This window comes from Netta rufina (genome assembly GCF_964035555.1).
Source record: "Netta rufina genome assembly, chromosome: 3".
NCBI lineage: Eukaryota > Metazoa > Chordata > Aves > Anseriformes > Anatidae > Netta > Netta rufina.
In genome coordinates this window covers 88,424,294-88,449,328 of record NC_140125.1, presented here as the reverse complement: position 1 = coordinate 88,449,328, position 25,035 = coordinate 88,424,294, and the positions used below count along the sequence as shown (strand labels likewise).

The 25,035-nt window shown below is 36.6% G+C and overlaps 1 protein-coding gene across 1 annotated transcript in view; it reads right to left on the bottom strand.

The window, feature by feature from the left end:
* The window catches only part of COL12A1 (collagen type XII alpha 1 chain), a 97,005-nt gene that overhangs the window by 3,540 nt on the left and 68,430 nt on the right, over positions 1 to 25,035 (bottom strand). Inside the window, exons 49-64 of the mRNA XM_084285386.1 lie at positions 24,860 to 24,998; positions 22,236 to 22,378; positions 21,719 to 21,828; positions 16,343 to 16,492; positions 15,098 to 15,175; positions 14,389 to 14,475; positions 13,206 to 13,259; positions 12,590 to 12,685; positions 11,523 to 11,576; positions 9,752 to 9,805; positions 8,420 to 8,473; positions 7,607 to 7,678; positions 2,951 to 2,986; positions 2,775 to 2,841; positions 1,456 to 1,644; positions 327 to 395 (exon numbers count right to left, since the gene is read on the bottom strand). Of these exons, the coding sequence (XP_084141512.1) occupies positions 327 to 395; positions 1,456 to 1,644; positions 2,775 to 2,841; positions 2,951 to 2,986; positions 7,607 to 7,678; positions 8,420 to 8,473; positions 9,752 to 9,805; positions 11,523 to 11,576; positions 12,590 to 12,685; positions 13,206 to 13,259; positions 14,389 to 14,475; positions 15,098 to 15,175; positions 16,343 to 16,492; positions 21,719 to 21,828; positions 22,236 to 22,378; positions 24,860 to 24,998 (1,452 nt within the window). The remainder of the gene's footprint in view (positions 1 to 326; positions 396 to 1,455; positions 1,645 to 2,774; positions 2,842 to 2,950; positions 2,987 to 7,606; positions 7,679 to 8,419; positions 8,474 to 9,751; positions 9,806 to 11,522; positions 11,577 to 12,589; positions 12,686 to 13,205; positions 13,260 to 14,388; positions 14,476 to 15,097; positions 15,176 to 16,342; positions 16,493 to 21,718; positions 21,829 to 22,235; positions 22,379 to 24,859; positions 24,999 to 25,035) is intronic.

Sequence of the window (25,035 nt, the reverse complement as noted above, 5' to 3'; positions counted from 1 at the left end):
AAAGAATCATCTATTAAGACTTGTGAAAATTAAAATTAAGCATTTGGACAATGTATTTTCATAAAATACATTTTCCTGCAAACAAGCATGCCAGAAGGGTAAGTTACAAAACAAAGATAAATATCTACTAGCCACATCCAAAAGTCTCTAAAAATCGCTTATTTTTACAGGAGCTCCCAGTAAACTCTAATATATTTCAAAAACATGAAGCACACAAAGTAAGGCACATTCATTCACCATATGCAGTCTGGTGCTATATGAGAAAATATTGTCTTTTTCTCCTACTTTTCTGTAATCTGATTTTAACTAAAACAAGAAATATTTACCAGGTGGTCCTGGCAAACCTCGTGGTCCTTGAGATCCAGTCCCTCTTTCACCTTTCTCTCCAGGCATTCCTATTAAAAAAAAGAAAAAAAAAAAAAAAAAAAAAAAAAGGCAACCACATCAAAAAATATTTCTCCATGCTTTCTCTGCTTTCTCATTGATATTAATACTAATTCCAATTATTTAATGGAAGATGTGTGGGTCAAACCTTATTTGGTACCCCACGTATACTTAGGGAAATACTTAATTTGGATATAAATATACTAACCCAAAAACAAAGTAGGACGCACAGGCAATTTGGTGTAAATAAAGTTTCTCAGAACATAGGAAAGTCTTTGAGACACTTAAAACACCACAGAACTTTATTATTTTAAACTATGAAGAAAGTATTTTCAAGCTTGCAGATTTCAGATATAAAAGTATGCTTTACAGTTTCCTAGATACAGAATTCAGAAATTCATTCTTCCTTCCTTTTCTCTGTCTCTTTTTTGAAGATTAAAGTAAAATATATGCTAGAAAATGCAATAGTGAGTCTATGCTACAGTAGAGTAGCAGGAATACACACAGGCTACTTCATAGAATAATACAGACACTTGATATCACTGCATGAATCCAAGGTAGACAAAAATAGGCATATCTATATGCTCAAACTCAAGTTAGCGTTTCTTCCCTCTCACAGTAGTGCAAAGAGCCAAGGATGTAGAACTAATTCTTTCAACTCCTACTTTATATTCTTAGTAATGACTCATTTTCTCTCTTAATTAGATGTCTATTCTGTAAAGAGTTGTGTTACTCCAAACAGCCTTTCAAGATGTAGCTGCTTAGTGCCAGAAAAGCTCTGAGAACATTCTCTTTCCTGGGATATCCTGTGGATGCCTGAGACAGCAGCCAAAAAGTTACACCAACGCGTGTTTTATGAAACATGATCAAGGGAGAGACAGAGGAGAACACTGATGTAATAACCATGTCCTCCAGTACATCGGTGTCCCTCAGGCAATCCAGCTGACCCAACCAGACACTGTTAGGTGTGGGCTTCATAGTCTGACATGGTTAAAGGGATTAGGCTTCTCCTCTGGCAGCCTCTGCACTACAGCCACTGTGAAATATAGAGATGCCTTGGGCATTACTCACCTCTTTCACCAGGTGGTCCTTGGACCCCAGGAGGTCCTGGGAATCCTGGTCTTCCTCCAGGCCCAGGCTCTCCTCTTGTCCCAGCAGCTCCTGGGGGACCAGGTGGTCCTGGTGGCCCTGGCTGATTACGGTTTGAATAATAATCATTTGGGATTTGATTCAGCATTTGATTGAACCGGCTCATTTGGCCTTAAAATGAAAGAAAACAGTAAACCATGTGAAATACGTGAAAATCTTTTCTGAGTGGGAAGGAATAAAGAAGCATCTCTTCATTAAAATCTTGCCTTATGACCATTCAAAAAATTAGTGTTGCTTTGGTCCAGATGAATTAAAAAGACCTAAGATGAATGACAATGCTGGAAAGAAATGGAGGGGGGAGGGAACAAGGGTAGGTAGAAATCTGGAAGCTGAAAGCATTATCAAAAGTTATTTTTAAGGCAATTAGAGTCAAAAAATAAGTATTTGTTTACAATATGCTTGCTCTCAGAGCTCTGGTTAGAGGTTGTTTCTACTCTGAAGAACAGAAAGAACTCATTCCAGTTCAAACAGTGAAGAGGATCATATTTTGATGCAGAGCTCTGAAGCAACCACAGGCTCAGGATAAATTGCTCCTGTGTAGAGCAAGCAGGACACAATCTATGATGTCTATGAATTTCATTTCCAAAGAAAGGTGTCTTTGAACAAAAGCAATAGCACAAAGTAGCTAAGCAGAAAGGAGCCCTTAATAGGGGGCCACATCTAGCCCTTCCTGATTAGTGTCAGTTACCAGTTCTAGCATAAGAACACCTTCAATTCCAGCAGAGCTGTACCCTGTAACTACTCCCTTTGTGGCTATAAAGGACTGAAATTCAGTTTAGAGACATGAACCAAAGAAATATTTTTACTTGCATAGCGCAATGATTTTGTGCATGGTATTTACCCAGCACTCATCTGTCACTTCCCACTAGTAAAGCCCCTGCAGTGAGCATACTTTTTCTCAGGTTCCCTCCTCCTGAAGATAAGACATGATTAATGAGAAAATGTATACTGATTTTATGACACAAATAAAGTAATTTTGGAAGAGACTGATAATAGGAAAGTCACCTGCACAACACCTACAGAGGATATTAGATTTCTATATATATTGCTAAAGTTGGCAAAAATTTAGTGCTACATTTTTTCCACCAAATCAGTGGCATTGGACAATCATCGTTATCATTCAGACTCATTTTGCTGTGTGGCTAGTACCCCTCACCTTAAAATTAAGTAATTTTTTTCTCTTTTAACAATCAAACTAGTAGATTACTAGTATGAGAAACAAAGCAAGCAACAACATTTACCATTTATCAATTGTTCACAAACTTGTCTTGCAACTGCTCGCATCATGTTCTGAGAAGCAATGTCACCCTAAATAATCAAAAACAAAACAAGTGTTTATTAGTAAGTGTCTGTGCTTTTAAAGAGACAGTGCTTAATTAAAAACGTCTAAGGGAAATTGACTTTAAAGCAGACTTACTCTGTCACCTTTTTCTCCCTTCATTCCAGGTGAACCCTAAAATAAATATAGTAGCACTGTTATTTCATGTATCAAAATACATGCCAGCGTAGGAATATAGACAAAGAAGGACCAAAGCAGAAATACTACTATGAAGGAAAAAAAAAAAAAAAAATGAATCCTGTACTTCAGAGCTATTACCTACAAAAATTCCATATAGATTGACAAAGACATCTAACAGATATGTACCCAAGCATCTGCTGGACAGAGCTTTCTCATCTGGAAATTAGGTAAAACAGGTGCTTTAGCATGATGTACAGATGCAAATTGTGCCGCAGATCTTCTATTTTCAAGCTGCTGTCAGAAGACTAAATTAAACTAAATTAAGAGTCCCTTAACAGTCAGGAACTTTTCATTAAATAACATAGTTTTTTTGGTCCAGAAGAGGGGGTTCATCAGATCCATGTATCTCTGGGCTAGGACACAGTCTCACAACAAAAATGCTTAAACACTCCAGTGGTTAGGGCAGTCCTGAAACACAGGAGTTGCAGACTCACTGCAGGGCATCAGAGGTACATCTTTAACAGCAAAAATATATTTCTTCAGCAAAAGTGATTTTTCTTGCCACACTAGAAAGTCAGTCTCCATGTAGTCTAATTAATATTTAGTATTTTGGACAGTGCAGAAAAGTTTTAAATAAGACAAAGAACTAGAGACAGGCTGAATGCTCAATGGTCAAAGCATTTACATGAGATGCACGTCCCATCTCCAAATCAGGAAAAGCAGTAAGGTGTACTTCAAAGGTGAATGACCAGATCAGTCATCTGCTGCTTTTCGTCCTAAGTGTTAGTGCTTTCTACATCTTAGTATTTCTTTAAGGAGCCTGTTTATCACCATTAACAAAGCAAAGGCTAAGTGTGGGCTGCAGCTGTTTTTCATAACATTCTTACAGTACCCACAAATAATTTCAACAACACAAGAAAACAAATCATTCCACTGCGGTCACAGAGGATATGGTTTGAATGCAGTGGCACTGTTTCATAAACTTCCATCAAAGTTTTGGTCAAAAAAAAATCCCATGAGGTATATCAGAGTGTGAGCTCAGTATGGTGTCTGAGCTTCTCAGCAGCAGCCATGCATTCACCTCCCTCATAACATGCCATAGAAAACATGAGGTGGCTCATCCATCAATGAGTTAAGCAGCTGGTATATGGTTTATCTGCATCAGACATTAAAAAAAAAAAAAAAAAAAAAAAAAAAAGGCAAGCTTAAAAGGTTCAAATTCTGTATATGATATCTGGAAGCACTTTTTTCTGAACAGTCAAGAGCACTTCCTTAGGCTGCTGCCTTCAGCCAAAAGCCAAGGTAAACACCAAGGTAAGACAAGGTGTTTTCTTGCAACAAAGGCACAACTTTGCTCCAATGTGTTGCCAGCAAAGGCCCCACATATAGAAAAATGCTAAGGACATTCAATGATTATAAGCAATATACAGTCAACTTTACAATTCATTGAACCAAATAAACCTCATTATTCAATTTGTAACTTTGCAAAGAGACACTGATTCAGCCTTAGGATTGGAAACCTATAGGCTATTCCTAAACAATTTTAAAATGTAAAGATAAGAGACTGATTGGTAATGTTAACAACGAAGTTCATTTTCCACCTGGGTATTTTAGATATATGATTTCCAAAAAACAATTATAACTGCAATTACTGAGTTGCTATTTGCATCTTCCTCCCACTTGGTTATATTCTGCTTAAATTTCACTTTATTTTCCTTTGATAGACAAAAACGTGCAACTTAGCCAACTGCTTGCCAGCATTTTGAGAAGCAGCAGCTGCTGCTGACATTCTACTTTGTTGATATCCTGTGATGAGGGAGTCACTTGGGGTCAGTGTGAGGAAACGCTAGTTTATGCTGCTCGTGGGATTTTTCTGAGCTGTGGGATGAAGGCTGGGGTTGCAGCAAAAAAATCTGCAGCTTAAGGAGGACAAAACAAAGGAAGGATGCTATTTTTACTTTAAAAGATAATATACTCAGTTGTTTTCCCCAAAAGAATGCTTGCTCCCCACTAGAACCACCAGGCCGCTGCCCTCAAAGCACCATCTTTTTTAGACTTCATCTAGGATCTCTGCACAGATGAATGCAAGATTAGTGAACAGCAAAGAGTGAAAAATGCTCAAAAACTGCATTTAGCTCAGAACAAACATCTCCCTTATATGCTCAAATTCTAAAGGTTTTCACAGTTTGGTCCTGGAACCACCAGCCTAATAGGACCTTATATATAAAACATATTTTTCCTAGGGTCCTTCTAAATAAAAAAACCAAACCCTGCTGTCACAGACACCATGTCACAGAGTCTATTTTGTAAACAAGACAGCTCTGCTTTAAGACTTAGAATGCCCACTTGTACATTACAGGTTTTATTCTCAAACCTATAAAACAACAGTACTGTAAAACAACTTTTCTTCTCTGATAGTCCAAGGTCTTCTATTTCCCATTATATTCACAGAAAATGTATAATCATTTCTTCTTAAGACAATATCCTCTTTTAGCTTAATGACTCTTAGCCTTGAAGGTGTTACCACATGACATATGTATGGACTACTAGGAAATTCTCTCTCATTCTGACCAGACAGGCAGATTACAGATACTTGATTCTCTTCTAGCACAGACAGTCCTCAGTTCTCAACGGATTACTGACTCAGCTATGCTCTTACTGTTGCTTTCTCAGTCATTTTGTTACTACACTGAAAACCCACATAATTTCTCTTGGAAATACTTATAAGGATATTATAAAGTCAAATTTCCTATTTCCATGAAAATTCAGTTAACAAGTCAACTTGTTTCCATATATGTACACATTGAGGTATAGAAATGTTTACAGCCACATTAGTGGTGTGGTGTGCCTCAGCTTAGCATATTAGTGGTATCTTACACATCAGGAAAGAGTTTCAATTGAGTGCATTCAATGGGAATGTCTTAGCAACTGCCAAAGTTCCTCATAATTTGCATGTAATTGTGCATCCTTGGACTGGGACATAAAGACCCTTGCTTTGTAGGGGCCGATCACCTGACTTGTGTTGTATAATACCTACAATAAAGATTGTTTGGGTAGAAGAAAAAAATGGCAGGATGTAGATGAAAATTATTTGTATTTACCAGAGGCAATGTGAAGCCTTATTATCTTTCTCCAGGGCAGGAAGTCACAAATTCAGGCAGGCCTGAACTATGACTCAGGGCATTGCAAGTTACATTTAGCCATTAGACTGCAACTTTGGCATTCTAATGCAAAACATCACAAAGGAAAGCATTGAAATTCTGTCCGCCAAGAGTCTGATAAAACATCTGTGCAAGGTGCAAGCCAGAATTCCTGCTGGGATCTGTTCTAGAAACATAAGAATTGGTAAATATGATGTGTAGCATCGCATTACAAGAAAGTGCAATAAGCGGGGGAAAAAATGTATTTTTAACTGAAAGAAACTCTTAGGATCAGACTGCAAAAGAACTTACATGTGGTGGTTGGACAGGCATTGACTGCTTTGCTTTGCAAAAGCACTGAAACTGGCCTTGTAGCCAAATTTGCTTTTAGTCGCATTATTTATCTTCGAAACATCTTTGCTACTGCAATGGAGCAGTTATTCAGCATCCCAGGAGAAGGAAAATACAGATACAACTACTATTTTGGAGCTCACTTGTCAGTAAGCCACAGCACCTTATGACCCTGTTGTGTCTGACCTAGCAGGAATATCACATGAGGCATGTATATCTAAAGGCAGGAAAGCTCAAGTTCATTCCTAAGACACCCAATGTCCTCTACTGCAAGGACAAATGGGATTTACAGACTGAAAAAAAGCAGACCGAATTCAGTATGTGTATGAGAAAATGACCCAGTTTCCAGATCCTCTTAGGAATTTAAAAGTTCCTAATCATCAAGCTACCCAGCCTACTGTATACTTCTCCAAATTATCCAGCTGCCATTTACATAAGGAAATTGTAGTGAGAGGGAAAATTCTTGCTGACATTAAGATAGAAAAAATGAATGACTTCATGTTTCAATTGCTGTCTCCACTCCTGAATCAAACAATTTCTCAGAGATCCTATAAAGGAATCAATTCAAATGTCTTCTGAAACTTTGGTGGGAGGCAGCACCTCCTGCTCTTTCTCCCTTTTCAGGGTGCACTTGAAAGTTAAAGGTTTGAATAGAACCCACAGAATCTACCCTCAAATAATTTTAGAATCACATTGTAGAAAACCAAAACATTTGCAAACTAGAAGTGATTATGTAACATTATCAATGATGCTTTCACCTTCGTCAGTGTACCACTTTTTCACTACACACACACACACAAATGTAAGGACATACCCGTTATTTTGCTGACCCAGTTCTTCATGCTTATGCAGTGTCGGAATATATGTCTTGGCACATAATAGTCTATAATCTTTTTAGTGGAAACCAGAGACCGCAGTTTCCAGCCCCAACTATTAAACTCAGCAAAAAGGCATACTATAAAAATAAAATTGTTTGAAAGAAGGTTTGTGGTCTTAGGTCAGCTCTGCTGTATTAACCACTGTCTCATAAGTGCGAGACAAGCATTTAAAGAAAGGATAAGTCTCATTCATCAACAGACAGCATAATTTTAAAATTGATCCTATAAGTATATCATTATCTTACTGGTGTCCCACGATCTCCTGGTTTCCCTGGTTTTCCACTTGGGCCAGCAACTCCTGGAACTCCTGGGGCACCCTGCAGCAGAACGCATGTAAAGTGAATTATAGAAACACACAATGGCCTACATGCTGATAAGAAATATGCTATGTTATTTGTAATTGCAGAGGGGCTCTTGAGAATTTTTTTCTTCTGTTAGGTATGTATCAGGCTTGAAAGCTTCCCTCCAGAAAAATAAAAAAATTAAAACAACGGGAAGGGAAGGGAAGGGAAGGGAAGGGAAGGGAAGGGAAGGGAAGGGAAGGGAAGGGAAGGGAAGGGAAGGGAAGGGAAGGGAAGGGAAGGGAAGGGAAGGGAAGGGAAGGGAAGGGAAGGGAAGGGAAGGGAAGGGAAGGGAAGGGAAGGGAAGGGAAGGGAAGGGAAGGGAAGGGAAGGGAAGGGAAGGGAAGGGAAGGGAAGGGAAGGGAAGGGAAGGGAAGGGAAGGGAAGGGAAGATCTTGGTGTGCTTTTAAAGCTCATGGCTAGAGAATGAGGTAAACTCGTTTTTCCCATATTTACACTGAATTAAATCAGTTTTGAAACCACTGGAAGTCACATGAGTAAAAGCAACTGAAAGAACAATTTAGCTTACATGAATGTTTGTGAATACATGTTTTACACAGTTGTCTGCTCACCTTTTACTGAGAGTTTCTCAGATCCATTTGGGATATTAAGCAAAGGATCCATTTCATATTTAACACAATTTGAAAATGTCAATGTGTCCCTCTCTTTGCTCGGGTCTCTTATGTCAGTGTTTACCAAAGACAAAATTATATTTACCGCTGGTCCTGGTGGGCCTCTGGGACCTGTGGGACCGTCTTTTCCAGTGAAACCCTATTTTAAAAAAATCAGAATTAGAGATTAATCTAAAATTGCAGCAATCCCTGACTAAAATCATCCTTAGGATTAGGTAATTGCAATACTTCTAATTACTACTATGATGTATTTTAAAACTTATCCACACCGTTAGTTACAAAAATAGCTGTCACTGCTAGTGCTGAGGAAGGCTATATATGGAACAATGAACTTGAGCCAATTTAGAAGATGTTCAGCTGCTGTTGATTGACTGCGGATGGAAAGAGTCTGTCTCAACCTTTTTTAAGGAAAGGAATTATTGTTGTATTCCAGAGAAGGAAGATTTCTCTTTTCAGTGTTCTCTCATTCGCAGACAGCTGGAATATCTGAGGTTTCTGGTTAAATGGTGAACAACAGAACACCTCCTTCTCAGGTACTCTTTCTGCAAGAAGTGATGCTGAGTCATTCCATTTCAATAATCTAACACGGCATTCCCAAACTAGCATTGATGGTCCATGGCCCACTGATGACCCACAAATTCCATGGTATGTTCTTTGACAACAGGCTATCACATGGTTCTGTTTTGATTTCTGGCTATAAACTCCCAGTAAAGCATAAGTATAAATGTATATATCAACTAATAATTTTGACTTCCAAAGTAATTCATTGCTTCAGTCATCTCAAGGGTAACATGCCACTGTGCAGACAAAAGAGATTTGCTCAGTTGACTCCAAATTGGAAGAGAGGGATTGCAACAACTCTGCAATTAAATACCTGTCAGCACGCTCTTCATCATGAAAACATTTCAGAATTCCCTCATTCAAAATAAAGTTCTGAGCTCCAATCAAAGGCTAAGGAGAAAACTTGACCTTCAGAGTAAGAACGGCACAGACAGATTGTTTACAGATATGACATCTTGCAGATGTTGAGACGAGCAGAGCTTTCAGGGGATCCCCCACAGCAGCAACAGCATGTGGAAGACAGCAGGGTTGAGTACCTCAACAGGCCCCTCCCCTGCTCAGGGGACTTACTGCTTATCAGGTGCAGTTATCTAAGAACCTTGTCAGGACAGGGAGCCATTAATTTTTTACAGAAATTATGCAACTATCCTGTGACTATCTGGAGAGATTTTCACACAAAAGTTTTGCCAGCCCTTCCACTTCTACCTCTCCAGGTTGAATATGGATGAAAGGACTCCTCTTGAAAAGTATTTGAAAACAGAAAGCTATGATAAAGAAAGGAAAAAAAAAAAAAAAAAAAAGAAAGAAAGAAAAAAAGTCTTTTAATTAAATAAACTGAGGAAACCAGAAACCTTACCCTTTCACCTGGAGGTCCCATTGGGCCAGGTGGGCCAGGTAAACCTGGGGTTCCCTAGAGGGAAAGGAAATGATGAACTGTATCCAAGATAGAACAAACATCTCTGCTATGCTAATCATCCCAGTACATATGCACACATTTAAATATCTGTCTTCAATGTCATTATTTGACATTTACAAAAACAAAATCTTTAGGAGAAACCATTTATTTCATATACATCATATAAAAGTCTTAACCCTCACTTAAATTTTTACTGCATTTTCCTCTTCAAAAAGAATTTTCAGTGCTTTAAGCAGAAAACATATATTTTTATTATTGCCTTTACAAGCATAACAGATGTCAGCTAATCCTTTAACACTTAGTACTAAAGTCTATCTGCAATCATCAATCAGAATGTTTCTAAAGAAACAAAAAATAGACTCTTGCTTTAGTATTCTTTCCCATTGGTCTCCTATTTCTTTACACTGTGTTGCTTTATAGCATGTATTCTAAATTCTCTGGTTCTGTTTCTTGTAGCTTCTGGGTTAAAAATGAACACTAAAATTAAACAGATGAGCTACATTAGAGTACACGCAGGAATGATGTCACTCAACACTCTGTAGGATCAGGACCACAATTGTAGGAATCAAATATTGAATAGCCTTGCATTACATGATCCACTTCTTTCCCTTTTTCCATCTCATCTCACTGTACATTCAACTGTAGCATTGCTCTATACAGTATGTTACTGCCTAAGTGTACATTTCTCAGGGTTGTAAGTACTATAAAACAGGTAAATAACATTAAGGCCCCTGGACAATGATAGACCTCATCTGATATATGAAGCTAAATCCACAACACCATTTGAACATCTCCCATATAGTAACTATAACCACAATAAAATCAATGGCAGTATAACAAGGAATATTAGTTACATCAGAGCATGGGCAGATCAATGACCTTAGATTATCCAAAAACAGCTGATTATCTAAAGTTGCGCCAAGGGTGTTTTAGTTTGGATATTAGGAAGAACTTCTTTACTGAGAGGGTTGTGAGGCATTGGAATGGGCTGCCCAGGGAAGTGGTGTAGTCACCATCCCTGGAGGTCTTTAAAAGACGTTTAGATGTTGAACTTAGTGATATGGTTTAATGGAGGACTTGTTAGTGTTAGGTCAGAGGTTGGACTCGATGATCTTGAGGTCTCTTCCAGCCTAGACAATTCTGTGATTCTGTGATCCAAATAAAACTTTTTGAGTTTTTCTCCTCAAAGCCTAGTCCTAGTTAACAATATAGAAATCCGCAATTAAGAAATATTAAATATTGCTTTCTTCCTTCAGAAATCATAAAATTAGTTGTAGAACTCACTGTCCTAAGATAATTTGACCTCCAAAAGTAGAAGGCAATCAGACAACTTTACTGAAGAAGGGTTCAGAAAAGTTTTGCAACCTGTAATTTCAGAAGACACGTAACTACAAAAGCTGAAAGACCTTCCTGGCTAGTTACAAGTGTAATTTTCCTTATCCAATGCATTCCCTATGCATTCACAATTGGCCAGATAGATATTTGGTATGACTCAGTACAGCTGTTCTTTTAATCTTGCTCTGTTTTAAATGGTTTAGTATTTCTACATTTCAAATTCTTAAGTATAAGATAATCATGTTTCCAAAACTATTGCTTAGGAAGATATGAAAAGATTCTGTAACTCCTAGTGATATCAAAGACAGCTGTCCAGCAGCTGACCTGCATCAGGAATAGTGTAAAATGGCAGTATCTTTTCTAAGAAACAACTTACTGATCGTCCTGGTAGTCCAGGCTGGCCAGCATCACCTTTCATTCCTTGACGACCCTATAATGTTCATAAATGATCGTTACACATTATGGGTTACAGAACAGAGTAGCAAAATAATTAATCTGTGTAAGTGGACACAGAATAATTACTGCAAGAAACCTAAATTAAGAAATCTATAAGAGAACTATGTATTATGGAAAAAATATATATACATATACCTCTTAATTGAAGTAATCATCATCTCACAAATTTGAAAATGCAGGACAACTGGTTGATATTACATTAGAAACACAGGCAAGCAAGAAGGAGCACAAATTTTGATGAGGAAGTGTAACAATTTTCAGTAAGAGAGACTGTAATATTATTGTCTTCAGAAGCAGGAAAGCAGGGAAAGGTAATGTTTTCTCCTCCCTTATCTTTCTGATCTGGTGAATGGAGCTGCCTACCCTCCCAAAAGAAGGTAAAAGTTGTGTTTTTTAAAGTAGGACAGCTCTTCTCTAATCCGTGGTCTAAAGGGCATTGCACACTTCCAGGACACAAGGTGTGGGAGCATATAAATGAGCACTGTATTGCCTTTCACAACCTGCTTGCATTCCACATATAGACATACTAAGAGCTATTTGGTATGTCTAGAACTAGGCGTCCATTGCCTCTCTGAACTTCCAGCTACTGATTTAAACAGAAAATAGAAGTTGGACATGTAAGAAAGGCTTCAGAACAGAACTGCACACTTAGTTTTCCTACACTACAGTTTGATTTTTTTGAGTCCTAGAACTTTAAGGTACACAGAAAAGCTGTAGGAGAAAAAATAGTGTAGTGCAATGTACATCACAGTGATCAGATCCCATCCCTTCACAGGCATCTCCTAAGTAATTGCAGCGTTCAGGACAGAAGATGCTATTGCATTGGAAGAGAGTTGTTTCAGATAAGGACCTGTTTCACAACACTACTGCACTGCAGGGAAAAATGAACATTAGGGCAAAGCTGCCACCCTCTTCACAATACCACTGACCCTGTGGACAGCTCTGATTTTATAATCAGCGCTACCCACGCTCAAAATTGCCACTCACCGGTTCTCCTGGGATTGACAGTCCATTGGGACCTTGCGGACCTGGTGGACCTTGAGGGCCAGGTGGACCTGTCTCGCCACGAGGACCAGGTGGCCCCTTAAAGAAGAAAATTAAAATGAGATTCTAAATGGCAAGTTTTTCTGAGATCTGTAACTGCAAAGTCTTTTGGTTAGGCACTTGGAGTAAGTCAGCAGCCTGAAGACACACTGATACTTCAGAAAAGGCTGCACTGTGGAAACAGTTTTTCAAGTAGCATATCTTTTAAGAAGCAACTTTCTGATTCAGGTTGGCAGTCCCAGGCCAACGCATGCTTCTTGGCAGCATTAATTGGAAGGGTAGCTGTCCCCTCTGTACAGAATGAAGGAAGGACAGCAATGCTGCAGAGTGCATAGTACCACCACGATGAATATGATCTAGTCTTGTGATGTGAAATCAATGCCTTTGAGGCATATATACTTAGGCTATGCACATACAGTCTTAAATAGCTAGACTGAATTTAAATAGTATTACCAATTCAACTTTTAATCTACATTCTTAGCTCAGCATGGAATAAGGGTAAAAATTTTTGTACAGCTAAGCATGTCACAATACCAATGCATTCCAGAAAGATACTTACAGATGATCCAGTCAAACCCCTTTCACCTCTGGGACCTTTAGCACCTGGACCACCCTAGATTGAACATTTGGAAAGAAAATGTATTTCATACTTCAGGGAAAGCAAGGGTACATCACACTGGTGAGTTAATAATCCTCTATCAAATTATTATGTGAAATTTCAGAGATTTGAAGTGCTAAAGAGTATTAGATTAAAAGATGCATTAGAAACTCAGGTAAACCATGTAAGTTTCAGCCTTGCCAATTCAGCCCATTAAAAATTATTGTCATTTTTTTCTTTGAAGATATAAACTTCTTTAATGTATATTCAGTCTTTTGAGTTAAAGTAATCCTCAAAGTCCTCTCTAATAGGCTGCCAGGCAACTTAAATAGGCTTCAGGTTCCTCATATAGCACTTGGTGGTAGCTTCAAAGTAGACTTCTAGACTGAATATAACTCATTTATATTTAAAGCAAATTGGTAGGAGTGTATCCATTGTAGAGATAATGATCTCTCCACATTAAAAGTGAATTGAAATGAAATGAATAAAAATAAGATTAAAATAAATAAAATTAAATTAAATTAAATTAAAATAAAATAAAATAAAATAAAATAAAGTAAAATAAAATAAAATAAAATAAAATAAAATAAAGTCACCAATTTCTTTCCCTGATAAATAGTATTTCCTTGGAATTAAATTTGTATTTAGGAAACTTTGTATGACTTTGTATTTAGGAAAAGTATTTGCATATTCCTCTAAAACATCTTGTACACAGAACACAAAACAGACGAGATTGAGCCAGATTCTTTCAGCCTATCAAGCAATGATGAGCTCTTCACAGTGATTAAACTTTGAATAGGAGGAAAGGATTATTATATATACAAGTACAAGTGACAGGAGCTGACCAATTGTGTTTTAAACTAAAACAAAAGGAGAACAGATTAACACAATATTATGAACCTGTTGATTGCCAACTGTCTCTCTGACGGACATTTATTTCACAAAACCACAAATCAACTTCATGGAGGTTTCCACTTACTCAGGGAACATCAGAAAACAACTGTCAGAATTCCCCCATGACATACTGAAGAAAATTAGCTTGATGTCTGCACAAACTAAGATTACTTTTTTCCACTTTGATCAACGTGAAACTAGTTCCATGAAGTTTAAAATCAAAAAATCTCTACTGCAAATAGTTTCTTACAGCTGGTCCTGGGGGTCCTGGAGGTCCCACGCTGTCTTGAGTACAGGTACAAGCATTTGGAAGAGCTGGGCATTTTGCTTCATCTCTCTGAAAATTCAATCACAACTATTACTGTCCTTTTCAAGAAAAGTAGTTGTTGGCAGCACACATTTTTTTTTCTACGAGAAGATTCTCTATCGTCCTGTTTTCAAGTACAGTAGAACTCACAGTGAAACAGTGTTTTCCAAATATTTCTGCAGGATTTTTCATGTTTTTAGGAACTTATTCTCTCTGTAAACAACACAAAGCACTAGCAACAGAGGCACATGAAAAAAAAATAATGCAGCGTTTCTGTTGTTCTAATATTTATATCCATTAGATAATCCACTTGCACTGACAAAGAATAAATAAATTACTTTTTGAATGCCAATCTAACAATAGATTAAATAAAACATAATATAGTTATTCATTTCATAAGAACTAGGATCTAAAATACTACTGAAATACAACAGGTAACTGATAGTTTTCCACCATTCCTAACGTACTCAGTCTAGCATATTGCAACCTTTCTCCCTCAGACACGAAACTGAAATGCAGCATTGTTCACTGGCTGCTCTGACAACTGTGATTTAAATGTTTTGTTTTAAACAAGGCATGATATCAAGCTAATATTGTTACACTTGCTATTAGTAATGATTTTCTGAACAACCTCTGGTTCGTTTATGCTTACCATAGAAGGAAGATCACAACATCTGTCTCTGCTAGTCCAAACTGGACTGCATACAATGTCAAAATTCTGGATTTCTAACTGTAAAAGAAAGGAGAACTCTTGAAAGATACAAGACATGTTATTTATAAAATCTACTGGCATTAGCAATTAAATTATGCCTAAAACGATTTATTTCTAATGTAGTTAACAGCATTCTCTTTTTTTTTTTCTTTGACAATGACAGAAAAAATATTTCAAAACACTAAAAAATATAAAAAATAAGCCTACTTAAGGCTGCAAGCAACATCAATATCTGAAGCCTGTTCCTGTTCTGAGGCATAAGGTAAACAAATAAAGCAACTAAAGAAAAAATTTGCAATAGTTTATGAGTGATACTGATGAACTCCTACATCGGCTGAGGGCCTGTGCAGTTCAACACAACATCTGGCTGAAGAACTTTTGGACCAGCTCTAAGGACTGCAGTACTTGGGTCATACATTAATTTACATTCATGTATGGAACTTTCCACTGACATCAGTGGGGAACAGTTCTGCAGAAAGGCTTAAGTAGGGACATTAGGTATGATAAAAGCAGTTTCCTCTTTTTATATATATATATATTTATTTATTTATTTATTTTTAACCTCCAGAGCTATGATCCTGTAATTTGATATATACAACCACACATTTAGTGGTGAGCACCAAGAATCTGCTTCAGATGTTACAGTTTGCACACAAGGACAGGACTGCAAACTTAAATCTTCTAATACAAAGCCTAAGTAATAGCACCAAGTATGCACTAAGTATAATGAATCCATCAAGATAATTGACATGCTCTTCACAGCAGCAGCTACTTTTTCCTTATAGGTTCATAGATCATAAAGCCAGAGAGGATTACTTGGTCACAAGACAGACCACAGGAATTAAAACCAGTTCATTACAGAATGCCTTTTAGGAGAACAAAACAATCTTCATTTAAAGATTTCCAGCAATGGAGAATCCACAGCAATAGTGGATTAGTGGATTAGCAGTTAGTGGACTAACTGCTCTCTCTTTCGTTAAAAGAAAAACATTCCTCCTCTTATTTTGTATTCACTTGACTACAGCTTCTAGCTATTGGATTTCTATTCCTGCAGTTCTGCTACAATAAAAAGCTATCAAGAAGTATGTACCATACTTCTCAGTTAAGTACATTGGGTTTTGCAATATAGGTGCAGTTAAGGGTTAAGGATTTGCATTAATGAATTAATTAATATTTATTGCTTACTGTCGCTGATCTCCGGTCACCTTTCATAAGTTTCCCAAGTATTTCATAGCCATCAGTTGTAATGTTCCCAGCCTCCTTAATTGGTTTTTCCAGTATTTCACTGCAGTCAATGTAAATCTTAACACTTGATGAAGTTACAACAATATGGACCTGAAAAAAAGTTTAATGTGAGAAAAAGCATAGTTAATGCTTTAACAGTATTTCCCTGTTTAGGTAATACTGTTTCCAATTTTATTCCTAGTAATCTTGATTTACTTTCAAGTGAGGGGAAAAAAATAACTTAAGGAAGCTTACAACATTAGTAATTTCTTTAAAATATGTTGAAGGTCATTTAAATGAATACACAGGTACAGCTAATAGGTACTACTTAATAAAATTGTTGAACTGCTATGATCTATTAAAAAAAAAAAAAAAAAACCTTGCCTAAAAACTGCCTTAAGGTGTCATAAAAGTCAAAATTAAGAACTTGAAAGAGGAAGTGAATATAAGCTCTATTTTGTCCTCTTCTGATGACTGGGACCACACAAGAGGTTTATAAGTCTGTGACTGCCCACTGCCTAATAAACTCTGTCTGTAGTTCAGAGAGTAGATCATTTCAGATCCAAAGATCCATGGTTCAGTTTCCCTGACTGATGACTCAACCAGAGGCATTAGTTACATTGAGATTGAGAAAGAGAGCAGAAAAAGACAAAATAATGGAAGTTGCATGGGAGTATTTCTATGAGAGAAATCTGGATACAAAAATCTATGCTAAAATAAGTTGAAATGGCGAAGAAGAGATTCATTATTGGAAATAAGGAGGAAAGAAAGAAAGAATGGCTATAACAAAAGGAGGAAAGTAAGTTTACAAGAACAGAATGAATTGTTTTCAGAAAACACAGTAAACCTTAAACAGAAGAACAAGAGAAATTGAAGCAAAGGTTAGCATTCTAAAAATTTACAGTAAATATGGTGATATATCCTGCAGTGACTGCACAGGATTAAATACCAGACCATATATGACTAAAACAAAAGGACGATCTAGTGCTTAATCAAAGCAGGCAAATCACTTAATTAGACCACTACCATTATATTCATCAAAGTTATGCAAGTGAATTTCCTACATATCTATGAAAACACAAGACCTTCACAAGTCTCCAACAAAGAAACAAAGGTCTGACATTTCAGTGAATCTAATATGCAGTGGATGGAAGAACATTTAAGGCAACAGAAAAGTTTTAAGTGGTTTTATGTACCTTACATACTGCATATATTTTATAGACAATATTGTAACATCTATGTAATTATTTAAACATCAACATCTTAGGACGAGCAATCAAAAAAAATCCTTGAAGTATGTATTTATGTTTTAAGGCTTCTGTTATCACCATATATAACCTTTCAGAAACATATTGCTATTTGATGACTGCTTGAAAAAATTGGCTTAAATTGGAAACAGAGATTCCCTTAAATGTCTTGAGTCAACAAGAGCCTGAACAATCTCCTGAGAATTTGTTCTTTTTTCCATACTAAATATTTTCCCATGTGTAGTTGTCTCCAAGGCATCAGCATAGCTTATCTAAAACTCTCTAAATATTGTGTACTTATGCTCCATATAGTTGGAATTAAGACTTTTCAAACTACCCTATTTTTTTGTCATCTGAAATTCAGTTGCTGTCACAGTTTAATTCTCAGCACTGTGCATATGAGTGTTTTTTTAATTAACATTCCCAATGTTTTTCACTGACCAAATAAAAAACAGAGTCCAAAGTATATTTTGGTACTAAAAACTAAACTTTCCACACAATGAAATAAACACCATGCCTAAACTTTAAATTCATTATCACTTATACATAATTTCCTCAGTCATTTGATCATATAATTAAATTTTACAGATTAATGACTGCATCCAACTGTTTAACATCACCACAAATGCAATTTACTAATTCTGAAAGGCACTTAATGTGCAAGTCATTCTACTGGAACATTAACTATTTGTTACAAGTTAAATAATGCAAATTACTTCTGCAGTGAATACATTTTACTGCATCTTCGTTTGCACACAAAACTTGTGTGAACCTACAACATATTGCTGAATCGGACCAACAGTTTGAAAATGACAGCAATCACTATCTGAACATTATCTATCCGTCCAAAGAAGCAGCAACTTTAGCAGTCAAAAATAAGTAGAGCTCCCCCAAGTTATTGACTCAGACAGTTTGCTGCTGATTTAATGCCAGTTTTGAATTCCAGCCTGAATTTTATGGCCCAGACACAAATATAATAAAAATCTAGCATTGACAGTAAATATAACATCTCTGTATTCAATCCCATTCGATTTTATTTTCAACAAAATATTAGAAACACTCTACTTGATTTCTAACACACTAACATAAAGTTCATCACTTCTGACCATTTACAGTGCCAGAAAGCACTGAGGTTTTAAGAAAAAAAATACACTTTATCCCTCTGCAGAGCCTTTCTAAGATCAAGTTTGATGGTGTTCTGATCTACTGCTAAATGAACCACATCAATAAGCTAAGCAAAGTACTATCCCATATGTACACCAGAAGAAAGACATAAACCCATTATCAAATTTCCTGTGGCTAACTACTGCAAAACTCCAATCAAAAAGGAAGTCTAGCATAGTAAGAATAAGCAAGTAGAAGAAGTCTGTCTCTCCAAAACATTCAGTTATAAGTTTAATGACTGCCTCAGGCAGTAAGGATTTTTCCTATGGGACTTGCCAGATTCAACAGCTTTCACCATAACCATGCTACACAGAGCATTCAAGTATGCCAAAGTAAATTTCCCTGCACAGTTAGGTGTAGTTAACTGTGTTTCACTGAACGAGCCAGTAAGTCATCTAATGAAAACCACAAAAATGTTTGACATTTTGGAAAACATCTTCTTGTATTTTTAAGACTTGTCATTTCTTTGAAACTAGATGGTAGGAGAAATTGCAAAAGTACCTTCTGAAATGTGTTAATCTTACTTTCCTTCCTTCATCCAGTTGAAACTACTGCTATCCTTTGTTAAGAGCTAATCAACATGGTTGATACATAAGGCTTTCCCAGCACATGAGCTGGGGAGTCCCATGATACTATCATTAACAACATGACTCATATAGCAATCTCAGTAATCATCCTGGAGAAAGTCCAGAGAAGTCTGCTCAGTTACATCGTGAAATCCTGAATACAGCTATTTAAATCAAGGCTACTCCAGTTACTTCAAATACTATCAAAATATGACCTTTTTATTCATTTCTGGGAAAAGAAGGAGGGGGATCAGCACCCCACATTAAATAACAGATATACAGTTCATTTCTGCTTAAGAAACAGTCTCATAAGCCAGAATTCATAGTTTCAGAGCTTTAACATGATTTGCAGACAGCTGCTACTCCTGAACATTGTTCAGCACCTTAGGATAATTTTCTGCTCATATGTGTGAGGGTTATAGGAATTAAAATAATGCAAAAATCTGGATTTTTATTTTCTCTGTAATTGTTTTTCACCAATAAGTATAGTAAATGGCTACAGATGATTGCCAGTGTTGTTGAAGTTGCAGGTTGTTCCCTATTTGCTCTGATTTATAGCAGAACTTCAGTGTAAATGGTATCAGAGAATCCTCCTCAGCTCTATCACACTTAGAGAAACTACAAGAAAAAAATATGATTCTGAATGTCAATGAAATTAGCAGTTGGTACTTAAAAATGACTGCTGGTAATACAGCATGTTGTTACTTTCATACCCCTTACCTAAAGAAGTGAAGTCTCAACTCTCACACTGATATCTAGAATGAGATATCATTCTAGATACTATTCTATTCTAAATACTATTCATTCTAAATACTATTCTAGGTTTTAACAGTACTTCTAGGTGATAAGATGGCTCAACTTTTAAACCAAAACAATATCTGTCCTAGCCTATACTGACAGTTCTTCTCAATACTCATTGGAAAAGAGCCAAATGCCAAAGACAGCACAAAGGTTGCCTGATTAAAATGCGATCCAAGCCTAAATTGGAGTAACAAAGTTAATGAAACAAACATTTCTTTATATATAGAAAAATAATTGACCATTAGGTAACTTATAAATACATGAAAAATTGGACATGATACACAAACAGTTTGCGTAATTACCCACTGTCAAATTCTGAATAAAACAACAGCTTTTATAGCACTGTCTGACTTTTTTGGTCATCTTTGTTTCAAACAGATCAAGTCCCAACACATGAGAATGCTGGCACCAGCTAGCTCTCCCTGCAGTCAGCTGTAGCAAAGCTTGGTTCACAACATATCCTCTAGTATCAGCAAGTCAACAGAGGCAACCCCTTATCAGTATCCTCAAAGGAATGCTGGTAGTGACTAGTCACGCCGGAGAGGGTATCATAAAGAAAACAAATGTTATACTGCAGCCATATTTAGTCATCAGAGGAAAGCTAAGCTAAACAGAGATAGATAACATCAGAACATGCATTTCAGTCACTGAAAATGTTGCAATTGCAGCTCACTTTCTTGCCTTAAACATATATGTTTAACAGCAGGAAAACGTTTTAAAATTTGTGGTTTTAGACATACATATAGCCTTTTCCATGCCTAGAGGCAAGCAAGTCTGTCAGGATCAAGTTTTCATAATTAGGTACACAAAACTTTAAAGGCAAGCACAAAATTTTCACAATTGTAGGCAAATGCAGATTTTGCCAGCCATTTTGGCAATTCAAAAACCTGAGTTCCATTCTAAATTGCAAATACATTATATAACTTATTATGTGCTCTCTCTCCTTATTGTTGCTCCCTCATTTAAAATACTTAAAGAATAATTTGGAATATTTTAGGTCCAGTGAACCTAAAGATGAAAATATACCAATACACACGCATACACAGAAAATATGTAAGTATACATGTGTTACGTTTGTTAAACATACAAATCTCATTCAATATTCTATTCATATCCCAGAACTGTCTCCTTGCCTTCTTCTATAAACCAGTAACTATTAACTTTCTGTGGCTATATCTTCATCTTCCCTCAATGGTTCCAAATCATTACACTCTCCTTCCCCAAAGAACTTCTCATCACAGCTTTCTTTTCTTTATTTCCAGTTTATCTTTTACCCGTTTTCTTTCATATGCCAGGCAAACTATTATGCCGTTTTCAGATATATCTCTCCACTTACACAATCTTGGCAAATTCATCTTTTACACTGGTTCAAAGTAGGCTTTTAACTCCAAAAACAAATAACTACAACTTCAGAGATCTTGCATCATGCAATCTATAAACCCTTGTGTCAACTATAGCATTATAGAAAAACTGGATATAACTGAAAACTTCTGCTTGCTCATCTTCTATTTCAAAGAGCTGCACCTCAGAAAGCAACATTCATAATTTCAATCCTTTACCTTGTGGAAGCTTCCATAAAAGATTTTCTTGACTTCATCGTTGTCAAAAGATACAGTTTGAACCTCTCCCCTTGTATCTTTGTTAAAGAATGACAACACTTTGCTGGCAGCTGCAAGAAATTAAAATAATACACTTCATTTTAGATGTACAGATGAAATCCATTCTAAGATATACTCACAGATAAAATGTAATGCATTACTCCATTGGGTAAACATAGACTGGTATGGTGTCACTAACCCATAACTATGTAGATGCACATTCTTTTGGTTTGAGAGGTAATAACAAAGTTAAAATGCATCTTAGCTGAATTACTCTGTTGAAAAACTAATTGATGTGCAAAGTAAAAAAAAAAAAAAAACTTTTATAACTGAAAATATATAATCCTTTTACTATGTAAAAGATTTAATCCTTTTACTATGTAAAAGATTATATATGGTTTTGGAAAGATTTTAGAAGAATACATGCAAAGTAATGTAATGTATAAATTCTCTGATCAATAAGCATAATCATCCTTACGATCAAGGACAACTCCAACTTGTGGTTTGTAATCTCTGTCTGTAATCTGCCAAATTGCAAAAGGCTCGTTGGGGGATTCTGGTAGAAGACGGAATAACATAATGATAGTGTACGACTGTGGCAATCCCTCTGGGTGAATCTCCCTGTTAAGACAATATGAGGATATTTTTTCACATAGAAACACATGAGGAAAATAAGGTCTTCATCATTTGTCCTTTTTCAAAGAAACAAGATTAATGGGAAAATAACAGTGTTTAACAGAACTAAGTATTTTAACTACTCTAGAAAAGAACTGTGTGGTAAAAATTACTTTGTGCTTTGTTAAAATGAACTCACAGCCTGTTTTCAGTTGGTCCAGACATAGTTATGGGGGCAGCCAGAATGCAACCAAGAACTCTTGGATATTTATTCTTGTGGCAAGATTCTGCGTAAACTGCACATATTTTGAATTCCTTGAAGATAAGTTTATAAAAAAGGACCGTCACATTAATATTCTTTCACTTGGCTCATTTTAGATAAGCAACAGAAAATACTGCTTTAACTATCATTGGCCTTCAGGAACAGATGTAATGAGGGAGATATTTAATGTACTCCCTGCAACGAGTGGTGTATTTGGGGTCTGCCTCATTCACCAGTGGCTGCTGAGGTTTAGATTTGTGATATTCAGACTGTAAGACATTAAAAAGACAGAAAGCTGGAGGTAAATAAAAATATGCATTAAATGGCCTCTGGAATTTTCTGAAGGAAAGGTAGGGAATGCAGGAAGTTAGCTGTAAGAAGGGCAGTAGCTTATGCTTCTCCTTAGCCAATGTACTGGGATTTAGAGAGGGATTTGACCTCATGAGCATTAACAGAAAAACCTTGAAATAAATAGAAAAGCTCTTCTGTATTTTTGGCAAAGGTTATGTATCCACACCATTAGAGACACTTTCCAACTATAGTTATATCAATACGTCAACAACAACACACAACACAGTGCAAGAAAGAAAATAAAGTAGATATAGCAACAGTATTTATAACTGTTAGCAAATTGTCTCAGGTACAAAACAACTATGCCACCATGATCAGGATGCTTTTATTGCCTTGCTGACTCAGTCTAAAGTGAGTTTTATATTCTGGTATCTTATGAAAACTAAGTGTCCAGAATACTGTGGTAAGTCTACTCCACCTCCTACAAAAGACAGACAATAGACTGAATCACAACATTCTAAAAAACCTGAAATAAGCAAAAAGTCTGCCTATTATCTTATTATCATCCTATTCTGCTGAATGTAAGATATATCTTAATGTAACAGAATTGCAAAACAAGATCCTACTGACTAGGATTATCTGTACTTCCCTAGATTGTAAAAATCCAGGCCGTAAGGGATCTTTCACTCACATAACTATAATGGCATATCAGTGAATTCAAAAAGTCTTTAAATTCTCCACTTTTAAAGTTGTGAGTTGAGAAGGCCAGCAAAGAGAAATTGCTTCTTCATACACCTCAGTGCCTGTACACACAACCTGACAGGAAGGCAGATTTCAAAGGCTTTTACAAAAAGAACTTTCCTTAAATTAAATTAGGAGTAGTGGTCTATCTTTAGGTGTCTGCTCTGTCTCAGGATGACTTTTCTGAAACTTACTCTAAGTATTAGATTCCTTAGATGTAGAGCTTAGGGATATGGTTTAGTGGGGACTGTTAGTGTTAGGTCAGAGGTTGGACTCGATGATCTTGAGGTCTCTTCCAACCTAGAAATTCTGTGATTCTGTGATTCTGTGATTCTAGTAAAACTAATTGCTGTCTTTTTTTTGTGTGTTTGTGACAGTAGGAAAGAATAATCATAAACAAGATCTAGGACCACAGGCCATTTAAAACTCCACTTCATTAGTCATAGAATCACAGAATATCCTGAGTTGGAAGGGACCCATAAGGATCATCGAGTCCAACTCCTGGCACTGCGCAGGTCTACCCAAAAGTTTAGACCATGTGACTAAGTGCACAGTCCAATCGCTTCTTAAATTCAGACAGACTTGGTGCAGTGACTACTTCACTGGGGAGCCTGTTCCAGTGTGTGACCACCCTCTCGGTGAAGAACCTTTTCCTGATATCTAGCCTAAACTTGCCCTGCCTCAGCTTAACACCATTCCCGTGGGTCCTATCACTGGTGTTTACATCAGTCAAATACAACAACTCAGATACTGGAGAAAATAACCTAAGTCGATGGCATCAGTTTGCTGCCTATCATAATACAAATGATGCCCCTGTAAATAGTAGTGCATATACTTCCATATCGAAACCATTTCCCTCTGTCAGTGTAGAGGTCTTTGTACTAAGGAGGCTGTTGCTCATCTGCCTAAGGCCAAATTGTATAATATAAGCAGGGTGAGTTGTTAAGAAGCACAGTCTCAAATAAAAGAACAATAAGCAGCTGGATTAACAGTGAACAGATCACAAAGGAAGAAAGAGATTAGCATTTTATGAGAACAATGGTAGATGTTCTTTGGAGTATATTTCCTGGAGTTCAGTAAAAAGAATATCAAATAAATGCATCTTCCATAAGATACTAATGCCATTAGCTGTAAACTCTATTAACCCTTCCCTACCTTTTTGCTCTAAATATGAGTCTTCTAGGTTTACTTACCGTATTGGCTGGCTGACAAAAGCATTTTTGTGTAGTCTATATGCTATATAGCTTGGGAAAGAGCCTGATTCCAGTGATACACCTTGTACGGAAGCAAAATGCTTCTCTGTTAGATTATATGACTCCAACATCTTGAAACCTTTAAATCAGGAAAGGAAAATGGTAAAAAAAAATGT